General features: G+C 47.3%; 4 protein-coding genes across 4 annotated transcripts; 2 read left to right on the plus strand and 2 right to left on the minus strand.

The window, feature by feature from the left end:
* Positions 1-139: 139 nt before the first annotated feature.
* F4813DRAFT_348170 (uncharacterized protein) lies at positions 140-1,671 on the minus strand. Its single transcript, XM_049242044.1, has 2 exons — positions 1,557-1,671; positions 140-1,495 (listed from the first exon to the last, which is right to left on the minus strand). Coding segments are annotated over exons 1-2 (651 nt in total). The 5' UTR covers positions 1,559-1,671; the 3' UTR covers positions 140-846.
* Positions 1,672-1,933: 262 nt separating this feature from the next.
* Positions 1,934-5,132, plus strand: F4813DRAFT_348172 (uncharacterized protein). Its single transcript, XM_049242045.1, has 4 exons — positions 1,934-2,146; positions 2,230-2,313; positions 2,373-4,462; positions 4,526-5,132. Exons 1-4 carry the CDS (start codon positions 2,122-2,124, stop codon positions 4,616-4,618), a joined length of 2,292 nt encoding a protein of 763 aa, XP_049102697.1. The 5' UTR covers positions 1,934-2,121; the 3' UTR covers positions 4,619-5,132.
* On the plus strand, positions 5,114-6,534 carry F4813DRAFT_348173 (enoyl-CoA hydratase/carnithine racemase). Its single transcript, XM_049242046.1, has 2 exons — positions 5,114-5,132; positions 5,194-6,534. The coding sequence occupies exon 2, from the start codon at positions 5,449-5,451 to the stop codon at positions 6,313-6,315; it is 867 nt and encodes a 288-aa protein (XP_049102698.1). The 5' UTR covers positions 5,114-5,132; positions 5,194-5,448; the 3' UTR covers positions 6,316-6,534.
* A 4,178-nt stretch (positions 6,535-10,712) lies between these two features.
* F4813DRAFT_262443 (uncharacterized protein) lies at positions 10,713-13,025 on the minus strand. The gene is made up of 2 exons (XM_049240266.1): positions 11,493-13,025; positions 10,713-11,441 (listed from the first exon to the last, which is right to left on the minus strand). The coding sequence occupies exons 1-2, from the start codon at positions 12,894-12,896 to the stop codon at positions 10,953-10,955; spliced, it is 1,893 nt and encodes a 630-aa protein (XP_049102699.1). The 5' UTR covers positions 12,897-13,025; the 3' UTR covers positions 10,713-10,952.
* Positions 13,026-16,048: the final 3,023 nt, after the last annotated feature.

Here is a 16,048-nt window from a genome sequence, read left to right on the forward strand (position 1 = left end):
ATTGGGTCCTTGTGCCTAATGTAGGTCGTTCAGAATTTACTCTTGTGACTTTCTATCTCTTTTCACAATCCTTTCTGTGCATGTGTTAAATCTCCAGAGGAAACAATCCCTTTCAGCAACGGAAGCCCAGCTCCTTTATCCTAAGGTCTCTACTGTTTCTCATCGCTTATTCTTCTTCTCATAGCTTCTACATTCTACTTCTGTGAAGTTCCTTTGGCATTTTTGGGTTCTAAAATACATTGACGCGTCTACGCTACTCTCCTTTTATGTAGAAATATCTAGCGTTTTACGACCCGTCTAGAGCCAGCTAGAGGCAGACGTCGAAAACATTTAGTTTCTACATAGTGCATCTCATAGATTTGCGTCCTTGGTCTTCGTCTGTGCTTAGACTCTGAGTTACATTTTATCTATTTCTAGGTGCCATAGTCTCCTAAGTAAACAAGAGATATCAATTCCTCTTACAAAATCATTATAAATTCACCATTAACTTGTAACATCATCGGGTATTAAATATAATAGACCTTACTTGTAATCCGGTCGCGTCGCCTGAACGCCGATACGCGCACCTTCTTCCTTGGGCTGTTTACCACCGGTTATATGCTTGCTTGGACAAGACGCCGAGATTGAATAGTCGATACACCTGTTTTTGTCGTATAAAACAAGTATAACCCCGCCCTTTTTACTATGGCAGTTTTACTACTTTTGCTTCTTAATCTAATGCAGTCATGCATTCGAAATTTTGAGAGCATGGTCTCATAATGTACAACATATCTAGATCTATACAATTGGCGACATGAATGATGCGATTCAAGTCGACCTGGACAATTATATATGAAAGATCTGGATTTACCAGCCCTGTTTTGTTAACTCTCTGACTCTCTTGACACAAGCCTTGAACCCTTTTTGAAATCTCCTCTGCCATCTCTCACTCTTGAGCCTCTTTCGCTTCAGACCTGGTCGCTCGTGGTACCTCTGAGAGTTCAAGTCGTGTCGGACCCTGTTTGATGATACGTGGATGGACAAAAGCGCAAATGACCGTGCTACATCGGAATTTTTGGTGACATGAATAGTACGGCCAGTTCGTGGGACAAGGCGCAATGCAGGACGGGGAGGGGCTGGTCGTTCCTCTTGGAATTTATTCTTGTTAAGTTCGCCAGTTTCGAAATCGATCTCGGGAGCGAAGTGGTCATCGTATACCGAGATATTTGGCTTTTTTATTTCATCGTCGCCTTGGTTTTGTTTTGGAAAAGGATCGCCCCAAATAGAAGAATACCGCGCGCGGGCTAGAGGTGATCTGGCGGGAGGAGCAGAGTCTTTAGGAGAGCTGTTACCGGCATTGTTTTCCCGGAGAGTCGGAGAGGTTGAGATATGTCTTATACTCGGTATTAAAGGAGTAGACACGGCCGAAAAGGAGCATGGCTGCCATCTGGACGTAGAACTTCGGAGGAGTGATGTTGAACGAACGGCGACTTGCGCTATCCGACAGAACTCGGCCCTGTAAATATAAAGATTAGGAAAGTTGTAGCATATAATTGGTGTCTTGAATTTGTTCTTACATCCTAAGAGTTTTGCGGTAAGAGTTTTGCGGAACTTGGCTAAGTCTCGGGATTGAGACTTGAGATCCAAGGACTTCCTCCGGTGGTTGCGATTGGAGAAAGCAAAGCTTCCGTTAATTGCGGTCGATTACGATTTTCTGATGGGATCCACACTTTGACTCCGTCCTCTTTTTTTCCGCGACTCTAGTGCCGATGATTTGCCGCGCCCGCCGTACCGTTACTATGTACCTAGGTACCTTATTAGGTAATGCTTAAGTACCCAAGTATCTACTATACCTAGTACGTTACGATTGAAAAAAGGTGAGCCCCACGTGTGGCTGTGCTTGAACTTTTACCTCTAGGTAATATGGAAACTAACTAATCTAAGCTAGAACCTTGTCAACGTTCAAACCTCGCGCGAACTACTTCGCCCTTGCTAAACATTTTCGTCCTATCAATCTTTTCTATTATTCGAGGCTTTGCGATTCGCATACCTCTCTCTCTCTTGTCACCGATCTACTCGGTTAAATTCCTACCTCCCCTCTATTACGTCTACCAAAATCTAGTAGCATTCAACATTTCTATTATGGCGTATAATCCCTACGGCGGAGGTAAGTAGCTGCTTAATATGTTTACTTGATATGCCCTGTCATTGTAAGGACTAGAATAATGCTGACTTGATACTCACCTCAAGTGCCTGGCTTCGGCCCGCCTCCGACATACGGTTCATATCCTGGAGCTAGCGGTGCTCCAGGTGTTCCGTCTGCTCCTGGTCTAGGTAAGTTGCTGTCGCAATCGAGCATTTCACTATTTATCGTATACTGATATCTATACCAGGACCTCCTCCAGGCATGTCTGCCCCAGGAATGGCGCCACCACCTGGTGTTCAGCAGCACAACATCAATCAAGCTAATCGACCTAGCGGTCTGCCATCCAATTTCCAAGCTCCTCCGAATATGCCTAATATCAACTTTAACGCCCCCGTAATTCGTCTCGGTACCTCCACGAAACCCCCAACCCCTGGAATGCAAGGTCGCAAGGACAGCGAGACCCCCAACTCTGCTGGTCCTAGAGCGGGTATAGGGATGGAGCGTGGTCTAGACCAAACACGACAGGCCATCCGCGAGAATATGCAAGCGTTAGTCCCACCTAGCAAAGAAGAAATTGTGCGGACTGTCTTTGTGAGTGGGATCACAGATGGAATTAGTAGCAATGAGGGTGTGGAGAAGATTCTTAGCACCGTGGGTAAGGTGCGCCGTTGGGATAGAGCTGTCGATGCTGGTGGGAAAGAAATGGCCTTTGGCTTTGCCCAGTTCGAAGATATCGAGTCCCTCTGGCTCGCCTCCGAGATCCTAAAAGATATCAAGGTACCCGTGAAAAAGCAAGTACCATTAGACGAGCCCGCGAACGACGACGATTCATACGCGAATTTCGAAAAAACAACCCTTCAAATTAAACTAGATGAGAATTCGGTAAAATACCTAGAGGCGTATAGGGAGAGCAGGCCTGACGACTCTGGTGCAGAGGCAAGACGGGAAGCTGCCAGAGGTGCGTTGAAGCAGACCATAAAAAATCTCTTTTATCCTACCTCGCGACCTGGAGCAGACGCGGATGGGGATGTCGCCATGGGTGACAGCTCGGCTCAGAACGGCGAGAATGTTGAGGTGGTTAATATCCCCTTGGCACAGGAGGACGAACTGGCCGACATCCCAGCTGAGATGCGCGAGACCGTTGCTGCAGAAATCGCCGCTTTCAGAGAACGAAGTATTAGGCGAGATATGGAACGCTTGAAGAGGGAGGAAGAACTCGAGGCAATGGAACGTCAAAGGAATGGCGCATCTCGGTCCTCTCGATTAGCGTCACCACCGCCTTCTAATTCAAATAATATTCCGCTAGGACCGCGCGGTGTGCCGAATGCGCCATCTGGTCCTAAGGGGCAGAAGTCTGATATGGGCAAGGATTACAATAGGTCAATTAATTTTATTAACGGCGGCACGACAAATGGTGGTCAATCTTATAACAGGGATGACGAGGACGATTCGGCCAGTGATGAGGAACTGGAGCGTCGTCGAATCGCTAAGCAAAATGCGGAGACTGAGAAGCTCTATCTGGACGCCGAGCGCAGATGGTTGAATCGGGAGAAGTCTCGCACAGCTGCCCTAGAACGAGAAAAGGAGCGCGACGGCTCGGATGCAAAAGACTTTGCTAAGAACAGAGATAAAGTGCTCCAGCGACTCAAGCATTTCGATGACGATGCGGAGGCATCACGAAAGTCGGAAGATTATTATAAGGACCGGAGCGCTTGGATCAGGAATCGCACTGCATTTAGAGCCAGAGAAATAGCAGCCGATGATACAGACCGACAAGCAGAAGAGCAAGAACGCGTCAAGGAAGAGGCAGAGCGCGAGCAAGCCCGGGGTATGGCTGATTCGTTCCTCGAGAGGCAAGCTCAGGAGATGGAACAACGGCAAGTTAGCAGGGTCGGAATTACAGCACCTCAACCCTTCAAGCTATCTCTCGGCGCAGCTGCGCAGAAGGCGCAAGCGCAACGTGCGGCGCCACAAAGGAAGACCATCGCCGAGGTTGAGGGTCTTCTCGAGGATGAGGACGAGGATGCGACTTCTAGGCGGCAACTCATACCAATTCAATTTGAGCCCGCTGCTGCTGCGGCCATGTCCGATGAAGAACGTGACCAGGCTGTGCGTGCATTAGCACAAGAAATTCCAAACGAAAAGGAAGGACTCTGGGAGTGGGACGTTAAGTGGGACTTCTTGGACGAGAGCGTTATTCGCGAGAAGCTCAGGCCCTTTGTCGAGAAAAAACTGGTCGAGTATCTAGGTGTCCAGGAGCAACTTCTTATCGAGGTTGTAGAAGAGCATCTTCGGAAGCACGCCAAACCTGGGGAGCTGGTGGAGGAATTGGCAGAGGTACGTGACTTATCATATTACGATTTTTTAATTAATATGCCAATATGCTAACTATACTTTTAGGCATTGGATGATGAAGCCGAAGCCCTCGTTAAGAAGCTTTGGAGGATGGTTATTTTCTTTACTGAGAGTGAAAAGCGTGGTCTTTCTGCATAGGGTGAGAAGGTACTTTGATTTCCCGGTGCCTTACAATAACACCATACCTCGAGTCGGTAACCACTGTACAATTCAAAAGTTCAAAAGTTCGTCTTGTAATTGAGGATATCTAACCCGCAGTTTGAGATAGCCTGCGTGTGGGGAGGGAGCATAACGAAGGGAATACTCCTCGGATATCCGGATCGTTGGGGATGAACTATAGTCTTCAGACGGGAAAAGCTCATTCTGCATGATATCCATGAGAAATAATAGCTCTATGGATATTAAGAGCTAGGTATTACAGTAATACAGAATATAATAAAGCTGTCCGTCGAAGAATATTTGCGCTACCAGGTACTTTACTTGATTATTTAATAATAACTTGAATTTCAAATTTGAATAACTGAGTATATGTAGATAGTACCTAGGCAAGTGGCGTGCGGAGCTTGACCGTCAGGGGTAACAACCGTGGTCCGGGTCCGGTTTGCGATTTGCGGAGTACTGTGGGTCCAACGGAATGCCGAGGCAATTCAAGGTGAGAATCAATTAATAAGATGTCAAGCTTACCAGTCGCTTACCAGTCTAACCGAGCGAAGTCAATATAGATAATCTTATTTGCATCTCATTTAATATAGGTACTTTGTTCAACATACATTATCTCATACCTTTTGTCGGGAGCATTACACGGCCTTAAGATAATCTAACGATAATCTAACTTACCGCTTTACCTCTTATTATTTCCTGCATCATCCCGTCTACGGATATATCTAACCTAAATAAATATCCGCTTCGTCTCTTGCGTATGAAACATATTTTGCCAACTTCCCAGCCCTCCTTTTCAAACACCCACCATGGCTCCCCAATCATTCACAACGCCACCACCCAACGTCAAAGACACCTTAATATCCTTTCCGGGCCCACACATCCTGCTCGTAACGCTTAACCGCCCACAACAACTCAACGCGATTCCGCGCCCGCAGCACTTCGCCCTCGAGCGCCTATGGGACTGGTACGATGCCGAGCCCTCACTACGCTGCGCCGTTATTACCGGCTCCGGCAGGGCCTTCTGCGCGGGCGCAGACTTGAAGGAATGGGATTCTATCAATTCTTCGTCCGAGGATACGGCGGTGTCGGCAGAGGAGCACAGTCTGAAGAACAAGCGCTTCCCGCTCGGTGGGTTTGGCGGCATGAGTAACCGCGGCGGACTCAAGCCTATCATCGGCGCTATTAATGGCATCTGCTTCGGCGGCGGCATGGAGATGGCGATTAACTGCGACTTGATCATCGCGGCGGCGTCGGCGAGTTTCAGTCTTCCGGAGGTTACCATCGGGGTCATCGCCCTGGCAGGCGCGCTGCCGCGACTTGCGCGCAGCGTAGGCAAGCAGCGGGCTTCGGAGATGGCGCTCAGCGGGAAGAAGTACGGCGCGAGGGAGATGCTGGCATGGGGCCTGGTGAATGAAGTCGTGGAGGGCGATGGCAAAGCCGTGCTGGCGAAGGCGCTAGAATGGGCGCGGCGTATCGCGGGGAATAGTCCCGATGCGGTTATCGTGTCGCGCGAGGGGTTGAAGTTAGGCTGGGAGGGGTTTGGGCCGGAGCAAGCGACGGATATCCTGGTTAAGGGCTGGTATGGACGTATAGAGAAGGGGGATAATGCGGTTGAGGGCGTGAAGAGCTTCGTCGAGAGGCGGAGGCCGGCGTGGAAGAATAGTAAGCTGTGAGTGTAATTGTCGGGTTGCTTTTGTAAGAATTAGGTAGGATCTTGGGATGTTTTGTGTAGCGATCGTCAGTATTCCAGATTTTAATTTGAAGCCAGGACAGGATAATTATATTACGTACGAGAGAGTACGGGCTGTCATGTAATGGTGCCGTATTTTTAAGTGTAAATAATATCGTGTCGATTTAAGTTCTAGGTTCGATCTATAATACGTACAGTAGACAGTAGAGACGTCCCCTTATATGAACGCGAGATCCTACTCAGTACGGCCAGATTCATAGTAAATTGCTAATAATAAATGATAGCCTTGTACAATGTTTCTTTCAAGAGCCTACCTCAGATACCTTAGGTAGGTAATCACCTGGCTGAGATTCTTCATGAGTAAAGGGGGAAGTCTGACTTATATACACATTCTCGCCAGTATGCCTCATGCTAAGCCTAACAGCAGTTCCTTGGTCACTCATTTCAGCAGATATACCTTTGAAATTACATTTCACTTCCGTCTTGATACGGCTCAAGAATGCTCTCCGTATTTCCTGATCAGCTAAGCGTCTATATCAATTAATTTCTCAGTACATTATACATAGCTCAAACACCTAATCGCAACCAACACACGGTAGGCATTATTTATTTTTAGAGTTTCGTTCAAATGATGCATAGCAGATGTGTAGTATTGGAGGGTAAATCCGACGACCTCATTGGGAGAATGGAGGACCTCAATCAGTCATCGTAGCTATGCAGATGTATTTAAGAGGCGAGGATTGACCATAGCCAATAATGAAGATGCGAGTACTACCACCGCTCTGCGAGACATAAGCATTGGGTCCTAAAGGGGTGCCCCGCTCGAAGAATATATAGAGTCTATCGGCGCTCCGGTCACTTCTATGATTGACCAAGCTTCAAGGTCATAGATACTACCTGGTCATCCATCACCTCCTGCGATGGATCGCACTGACCCGAGCTTAGACAGTATATCGCTGGAGTTATATCTTGGAACAGGAGTGGTTTCGATCCTTCTCTGTATCTTTTTCGTCGCAATCCGTTTATGGAATACGTGGGAGAAAGAAAAGAAGTTTCTAATTGAAGAATGTACGTTCACCCATAACCTTAGGTACCCAGGTTAATTTGTACGCAAGTTTCATATACTAACGAAGGACGTGTTAGACGTATCCATAGTTGCGATTGTACTGTTAGTCGTCGTCTTCGTACTGAGGATATTCGTAGTAAGGGCATATGCAAGCGCGGTTTATAGAGATGAATTTTATACAACCGGTATGTTCAAAAGCCCTTGTCGATTTCAGGTCTAATATATAGAATAGATCCAGAAACGTTAAATGCAGCTTTCTCCTTCTATTTATCAGTAAGTCGGCCGGATATGTTTACTTCAACCTCTCCGTTAAGATTGCTAACCTGGCCTAGGCGGAAACGGCCCAGACTATCATTGCATCATTCCTAACATTTTTTGCTAAAGCCCCTTTATTTTTCCTCTATATTCGCCTCTTTGGGACGATAAAGTGGGTTCGAATAGCATGTTATTCTGCTATTGTTTTGACATTTTTGCAATTCATAGTGGGTTCGTCAATACTGTGTGCTTATTGCAATCCGGCTGGAAAAGAACTATTGCATAGTCCTGTCGTTGATACCTGTTTGACGTGGGATGCATATGTTATACTATGGAACGGAATCGTCGCAGTGACTACCGATATAATACTCTTCCTCATCCCGTTCCCGATTATCATGAAGTTACATCTTCCACGTCGGAAAAAGATAAACTTAGCAATTGTATTCATGGCCGGGATTGTGTAAGTCGGAACTGAGGATGATTCTTATGCTTGCCAACTGCTAATAAATATTGTGTTATAGTGGAATAGCCTTAGGTAGCGTCTCATTGTTCTGGCGGTCAAAAGCTGTCAGAAATGGAGTAATATCTACATATGCTTTAATGCTCAGCACGTATGTCAATAAAAGTCCTAGAAACCCGACGAGCCCATAGCTTACCCATCGTCTCAGTACTATCGAATGCTCTATAGCAATCATGATCAGTTGCGTGCCGGTCATCCCATCGTTCTGGACCAACCACATCTCAAACTTGACTTTATATCTACGACTCGAATCGGCTATAATAGCCATACTCCCTCGAAAACGCAAAACGTCCATCAGCAGCTGTGAAAATCTTCAAGAGCGTCCAAGCAACGAAGCAGGCAATGACTATTGCTTGGCGGGGCCAAATGATGAGAACGCTATTAAGGAGTCTCGTGATATTAAATATGATGCTTCCGGAACTTGGCTAACCTAGCTGTTTAAAGGAGTCAAGATCGTGATAATAGAAATCCTGCTCGAAGCCCCTTTTGACAGTGTTAAGTTATAGTTCCGAGCTTGTCTATTAAACACATAATCCTTTATGAAACCTAGAGCGCTCATTCGCTCTGCTCCCGTACTAATACGCAACTCAATGCAGTTAAGTTTTCACAAGGTCAAAGCCAGCGATATCGCATTCATCATAGCGCCACAACTCTTACCCGTCTACGACTATATAAGGCACTCGACCCCCCAAGGTGTCTGGATTCTTTTCTTCTCTTTTCCTCATACTTTGTCCGAAGCTGAGATGGATTTCTTCAAATCCGGAGCAGAGCGCGGCTATCCTCTCGATGGCCTGACGAAGCAAATTCCCTTCATCTCAATCTCCATCACTTCCATCACTTCCATCACTTCCATCACTTCCATCACTTCCATCACTTCCATCACTTCCATCACTTCATTAGCACACCAACCTCCCCATCCCCCCTCTATATAAATATATCATTCCTCCCCTTCCATCAATCACCTACACTACAGTCATCCCCGTCCCATCCCCTTCAGCCCCCCCCTCTCAGTCCACGCGTCTTCTTCGAGACCCTGCTTAGAGCGAGGAGATCAACGAAAACAAGTGGATATCAAAAATTGTGCGAATGCTCCCGACCTTGTAATGGGTACAAGGCCGGTAACCCAGAGGCACGACGTGCAATGGCTCCCTGGGGAAGAAGTAATTCCTGAGCTACCTCTTCCATCGCGCGCATAATATGAAGAAGAAAGGAAAAGAAAAGAGGATTCAGTGGGAGGACTGCTAGGTTATTATAGTGCTGGGAACGAGAACCCGTGCGGCCGCTCGACGGGGTAGGGGGAAGTCGTGGGGACATCAGTGTCGACGAAGGAAGGGAGGTTTGGGCTTTGATGACGCAGTGCTGGGTATCAATGGCAGATGAATCGAAAGATCGTACGATGGGAACGGGGAGAGATGGAAGGTGATGGTCAGAATGTCGCACGAAACTAGGAAATGCAGATGGGTGGAAGGGGGTAGGAGGAAGAACGACGAGGGATTCGTTGCGTCATGGGAATTTATAGGGCAAGTTACACTTCATAAATTGAAACTGGTTCTTGCTCCATACTACAGTCGTGGACTAAGAACGGGAAAGTACGTGACAAATATCACCTCGAGACAAGCAAGCTCAGTGAGATAAGGGCACATATTTCTTTGATATTTGAACCTATGCCAATTCCCGTGGCCTCAACTAGCGATCTAAAAGAAAAATAGACTTTCACTTCACCTGCATACTTTTACCCATGCCTTTAGACATACATTCTCTTGAACAGACTTACACAGCAATAAGGCTCATTCAAGCAAATCTCAAAGGTTTAGTGAATCATCACTTTATTCGACTTCCTAAGTACCTAGGCAGTCTAGCTACGGGAACCTCCGGGCCCCCCTAACGTAACTAGCCCAGAAGAGGCACATTTTGTAATGACCTATTTTTCTTCATAGAAAACATCAACATCACATATCTCCCACCCCCACCCCAGCCACTACCATCCACCATCGTCATCCTCCAGCTAGACCTTGGCTAACTCATAGGCGTCTCAACATCGACAAACCCCATTGCCAACCCTGATTCAGCTCTCCCCCCCTAATACCGATACCAGGCGTGCTCATCATCCCGGATTGTGCCGCTGAAATGAAGAGAAGGTACCAAAGTTGCCAATTGGCTCTTTTCCAAGGCTGGCTGGAAAGAGATTGAAGACGCCACGACGGTCTAACAGCAAAGATCGCCCAATATAAGAGCGGCCTGTTGACCCCCGTGACGGCAATAGCAAAAGATACTACGTAAGGCCAACAGATGCTGACCATACGCAGCCTCAAAGCTGATTGGGAGAGTAAATCTCATCCCAAAAACTAGAAATTATCGACAAGAAATTACCAGATTATCCCGACCTGAGCAGTATGCAGTAACCCCGTCTAGGTAAAACTGGAGTAATGCTCTATCGTGGTTGGTGCTGTAACTTTTCGACGGAAAACGACGAAATGAACATGGGGTAGTCAGAAGTGAAAGTAAGAGAAATGCAGAAATAAACACCAAAGGTTTGAAATGTATCAAGTGTAAAGCGAAGAGTCGCAAGCGAGTGTCGAGAAGATTAAATCATTCCCAAGTTCATTAAGGTTCGTCAAAGTCGAGGATCTATAGTCGAGTAACTGATGAACCATGGTTCGATAGAGGTACCCCCATATGTATATAATCCGGGTGGATACCTCTTAATAGAACCAGGACCATATTGAGTAGTTGTGGTTCCCATTCAAGTTGATTTGTCCGGTGTTCAAAACGCTACACCTTAATATGCTTGACCTGGAACGGGCTTCCTGCCAACAGGTGCCTGAGGAGGGCCCCTGTATTGCTGTTGAGGAGGACTACCGTTGGGGTTCATCGGACTGGGTCCCGGTGGGGTCATCCTTCGCTGCTGTCTCGATCCCGGGGACTGAGGACCTGGGCTCATCCGACCATTTGAAGGAGAATCCGGACGGCTTCCATATGGGCTCATACGTCCAGTTGCAGGGGACTGAGGTCTCATAGAAGCAGGCGATTGGGGGCGACCTGCCATAGGATACATAGGTGATTGTGGTCGGCTGCCGGGAGTCATAGCTCTTTGTCCAGGAGGGTAGTTCGGGCCGGGACCACGTGGGCCACGCGGACTGGGGATAACAGGCGGGCCGGGACGAGCTCCAGGAGGTCCACCGGCTGGGCGGGGCTTCACGGGTCGAGTTGACAAGCAAGTCCTGGGGACGACTCCCTGCTGCGAACGGTCGAGTCGGATGCAAAGAGACTGGTCAGGTTAGCTACTATCACGTTACAAATACACTATTTTAAAACTTACCCAGCCATCGTCATACTCATGCAAAAGCCTGACAAGTTGACCAGCTTTCAGATCCATCTCATCCTCCAAAGTCCGGTTAAAGTCTAGTTGGACGCGGTGAACAGCTGTCGACGGGGGACCACCAGCTGCTGAAATAGCTGCCGCGCTTCGGGAAGGACCAGGCGATTGACCAGGAGCAACAGAATGAACGCTGAATTCAGTTTCGGCTGGACTGGGAGGTCCAGCAAGTACGGTAAGATCGAGAGGTGCAGGAGCTTCCTTTCGAGTGGAAGCCTTTCGGATCAGAGAGGTGCCCGCAGCAGCAGCGCCTAGAGTAGCTGCACCGGCAGTTGGTGAAGATCTAGGAGGCGAGTTCGTGGTTTGAGCAACACCAACAATGTTCTCTGGGTTGTCAAAAGGATTTGATGGCTGCTCAGTGGGCGTGTAAGCACGCTCCGCGTTGTTGCCGAAGGGATTCTCGGGGTTGTTAGCACTGCTAGAGCCGTGTTGTTCCCAAGGAGAACGATTGGCATTTTCAGGCTTCCAGGCTGCTCCGCCAGTTGCAAGTGCGAGAGCAGCCCCCTTGCTTGACCGTCGTTCGCCGAAAGTGGGCAGGAATTCGGCCGTCACAGGCCTTAGACTAAGCTGCGGTGCGGTAGCACTGGTTTGGGTCGAGAGAATCGACACGCGGCGATTGCTCATATTAGCCTTCTCATTCTCAATCTCCTGTTGCTCAAGCTGCTTTCTGCGCTTAGCGAATAAGAACCAGATAAGTAGACCGACCACCAGGACACCGCCAAGGACTCCAATTGCGATGCCAGCTTTCGCTGCGCCGCTGGTGTCGGGCACTGAGGAATCTTCAGCAGTAGCCGTCGGAGAGGAGGTGACTGCGGCATCGGTCGCGGCAATTTGAGATGTCTCGAGGTTCTTAGTCGCTTTCGCAAGTGTCGTGGGAGTGCTAGTAGCGAGAGCTAGTGTCGAATGCCCACTAATGTCAACAGAGGAGGTGCCCATAATCGATCCGGGCAGGACTTCGGTAGCTGACTTCTCAGCGCCCTTCGTAGCCGAGGCTATGTTCTCTGACTTGGCGATCGAGTCCGCTACCGCTGTAGTTTGGTCCTGTGTTGGTGAGGTGGTTGGTTTCGCCTGTACAACCGGGGTTGGTGTCACTGTAGGCTTAGTCTCGGAAGCATCTTCATCTTGACCCAAAGTTCTATATCCACCAATTGGACCATCGAAGGTTGCTGACAGAGTTTCGTATACAGTCATAACAACTGTCGATTGCTGGGCGGCCTTTGCCTGTACCGTAGGCGTCTGCTTAAAAGGGTTGAAGTCGTTGGCAATACTCTCAACGCCACTGACGAATCCATCCCAACCACGATCACCTTGCCTTCTGTGAAGGTGGTTATGACGGCGACCCGACATGATAAAGAGTTAATTTTTCCAGAACACTAGAAGCTTTGTGTTATTCCTATAAAAAGCCAAGTCGTTTGTTCGACCACATTCAGCCTAGAGATAAGTAGGTCGAGCCGCAAAGACGTAAGTATAATCGAATTGCGACTATAAGTGCGACTAAGTATTCGTCGTGCAACAGTGTTAATCTCGGATTTTAAAAAGAATGTAATCCACGTAGAGGTGTTATGCTGGTGGTAATGCGACTCGGTATCGACGATAGTGGCGTAGTTTACGCTGTTGTGCTTTTGTTTACCGCGGAGGCAAGCGCCGAGATCGCGATTCGTGGGGTAACGAAGGTGTAAAACCTCGATAAAATCGAGAAGCTACGGTTTGAAATGAATGTAATTGAGAAAGGATCCAACGAAAGAAACCCAATTCTCGTGAAGAGAGGGGGAGGAGACCGTGTGCCTGGGTTGCGACGTACGAGGACGGTGAGGAAGGGAAGGAAAAGAGTGAGAGAGGGAGGAGGAGAGGATGAATTGGAATAGTGAAGCGCCAGTGGGAGGAGCGAATCGGGGATTGGCCAGTTGCCAACCTCTAGCGCGTTTCCCGTCCTAGTAGGGTACGAAGATACTCCGGATAATACAAACATAGCACTGGCTGGTAGTTTCTACCTACATAGGTACTTATCTAAGGTAGTGTCCTTCGCTTCCCTGTAATTCAAGACCTCAAACGGTAGCAACCGTTGCTTATCACCTGTAACCTTGGATGGAAGCAGCGGTTCTGAACACATACATATTGTACAAAGTACATACTACATACAAGAGCCGGGACTTCCATGTAGTTCTTCTTGAATTATTATTGGAATAAGGTTTCCTTCCCGGCTATTATTGGGTGGTCGCATGAACATGCAGTCTATAATAGATGTCGTATTATCATCATTACATACCTATTATTCTATTCACAAACGGGAATGCATTATATCAATTTATTATCCGTCCACCTAATTTGGTGACTGTTTCTCCGTCTACTCTTTTCAGGTTGCTATTTAAATTTGATATTGCCGGTATTGTTCTGTCAATACATACTGAACCAGCTAACAAATACACAATAGGTAAATATTATTTGCGTGTTTACTTCGACTTTAGGTATGTAACCTTAGGTAGCCTAACACATATAATACGAACAACGCCACTCGTATTGTCCTGTGCGCTTAAGATCGTATCTTCCCCAGGTAGTCGATTCACTTGCGCCAAAATCCAGCAATCTGTAAAATTTGGCTGCAGTCAGCACCGAATCATCCTTCATCCAAAGTTATGGCCGAACGGGTCTTCTCATCCTTGCAATCACCCCCCAATTGATCATCTCATCTCTTCCAATGGACGAATGTTGATCATTTTCGGTCTTTCTTGCTAGCCCGTATGGTCCAAGCTCCCCTGCAGTAGTCAGGCACAGAAGCGCCACTTTCAGGAACAGGTGAGTCTTGATTGGACAAGACATTTAAGCCTGCATATTAGGCGAAATTTGTGCAGGCAGGGATCCACTAGGGGCAAGCATCCTCCATTAAATATCCATTGACCAGCATGAAAGCAATAAAAAACCGCTGTCAGGCGCCGCAGGCATAGAACTACGTACGCGACCCCTTAATTCAGCTAGAGGTTTCTACCGAATGGTCCTTGAAATTCAGAAGCTAAAACAATTAATAGACGCATATTCCGTACACAGTTGTTTGAATTAAGGTATTCGTGACAACGTGCGATGACAGAAGTACGAATTTATATATTGGGTCGTTAAAGGGGGTTTATACGGAAAGGAATACCGCCCGTGCCTCGATCGGAATTTGCTCATCGCTCATCGACTTTCAATCCTTTATCTCATGCGCGTAAGAGGCGTATCTATGTACCTCGCCGGACATCAGCATCGGTACAAAGCACCGAGGGAAGCAGGCTGCCGTAGGTACATGTACCTAGATACATACACTAGCAGAACGGGTCTATCGGGTCTATCAGGTCTATCAATATCCTTATTTGGAATGTGGATACCTATCTGATGATTAAGACGAATCACCCCCAATAAGCCCACGATATTTTCTGCCGTGGAACCTGATATGACGTCTTTGTCCTTTCTATGTTACTCTATGGTCTATGTTTGTGCCGATATCACGTTTTCTTCCCGCGTGGTGGTGAGGGATCTTTTTCCCAACCGATGCTACCAGTTTTTTATCATCTAATCCCAGGATCCTCCCGGTATCTTGCAGTCGATATGTCCCTCTTTTCATTTACATAGTAGATATACATTTTTTTTTTCCTATTCTTTGTTCTCGAATCTGAATTTCCCGCACTACGAAATAAACACTGTTGAATTTCATTTTGGCTTGTGAAGCATCCGACCTTGTTGACTCGTTGACTGTTTTCCAACTCCGTCGGTCGGTCCGCATCGCAAATTTCTTACCACCCCTCACATTATCGGGCCCTATCATCCTTGTCATTTTTTCCAGCTTAGAGGCCGATCCCTATTTTGTTCCAATCGATATGCCTTAGTGTGCGTGTGGAGGATCATCATTGCGACCCGTTACACTAAGCAGACGAACAGACTGGTTCCTCCGTTGGTCACATCGTGGAAATGTCTAAACTTTCAGCGCCCATGTTATACTAAAATAGATATTCAGCTGTCGTCACATTGTAGCATCGTGGTTCTTATCCTTAATAGCGCCGTTGGGTAGGAAATGAGAATTTGTCCGTGCTTTCAGCGTATGTAATGGACAAGCAAGTCTACCCCACGATCGATATTGCGTGTAAGGCTACCTTAAGTAGGTAGGTAGTTCAACTAGACCGGATCTGCGGTATAAGGCGGCATGCCCTCCTAGCCCTAAAACCTGCAGCTTTCGGTCGATTGCATTATTGTCTACGTAAGGTACGTTCCTTGCTTTTTCGGATTCTCAATATTGCTACGAGCCGAGAAGAGATAACATCGGATTTATCTACCTATGTTTTATGTTACGAACAGACTAAGCAATATTCTAGTCTTGATCCGAAGGTTACTAATGTTTCCTACAAGTCTACTTCCCTGATACTATATAAAATGACGGACACCGGAGAAGGTTCTCTTTTTGGTAGGTGAGCGAAAATTTATGCATAACAAAGTCGTTAGTACCAACGTGACCACGGTGAAAGACTCGGAGG

Source organism: Daldinia decipiens (assembly GCF_022478715.1).
Source record: "Daldinia decipiens strain CBS 113046 unplaced genomic scaffold F4813scaffold_5, whole genome shotgun sequence".
In the NCBI taxonomy this organism is placed as follows: domain Eukaryota; kingdom Fungi; phylum Ascomycota; class Sordariomycetes; order Xylariales; family Hypoxylaceae; genus Daldinia; species Daldinia decipiens.

Excerpts from the sequence above, each read along its gene's own strand:
- F4813DRAFT_348172 (XM_049242045.1), top strand. The coding sequence starts at position 2,122 with ATGGCGTATAATCCCTACGGCGGAG. Across the intron at positions 2,147-2,229 it reads GTATAATCCCTACGGCGGAG|TGCCTGGCTTCGGCCCGCCT; the intron begins GTAAGTAGCTGC and ends ACTCACCTCAAG. Across the intron at positions 4,463-4,525 it reads TGGTGGAGGAATTGGCAGAG|GCATTGGATGATGAAGCCGA; the intron begins GTACGTGACTTA and ends CTATACTTTTAG.
- F4813DRAFT_348173 (XM_049242046.1), top strand. The coding sequence starts at position 5,449 with ATGGCTCCCCAATCATTCACAACGCCACCACCCAACGTCAAAGACACC.
- F4813DRAFT_262443 (XM_049240266.1), bottom strand. The coding sequence starts at position 12,896 with ATGTCGGGTCGCCGTCATAACCACCTTCACAGAAGGCAAGGTGATCGT. Across the intron at positions 11,442-11,492 it reads ATGAGTATGACGATGGCTGG|TCTCTTTGCATCCGACTCGA; the intron begins GTAAGTTTTAAA and ends TAACCTGACCAG.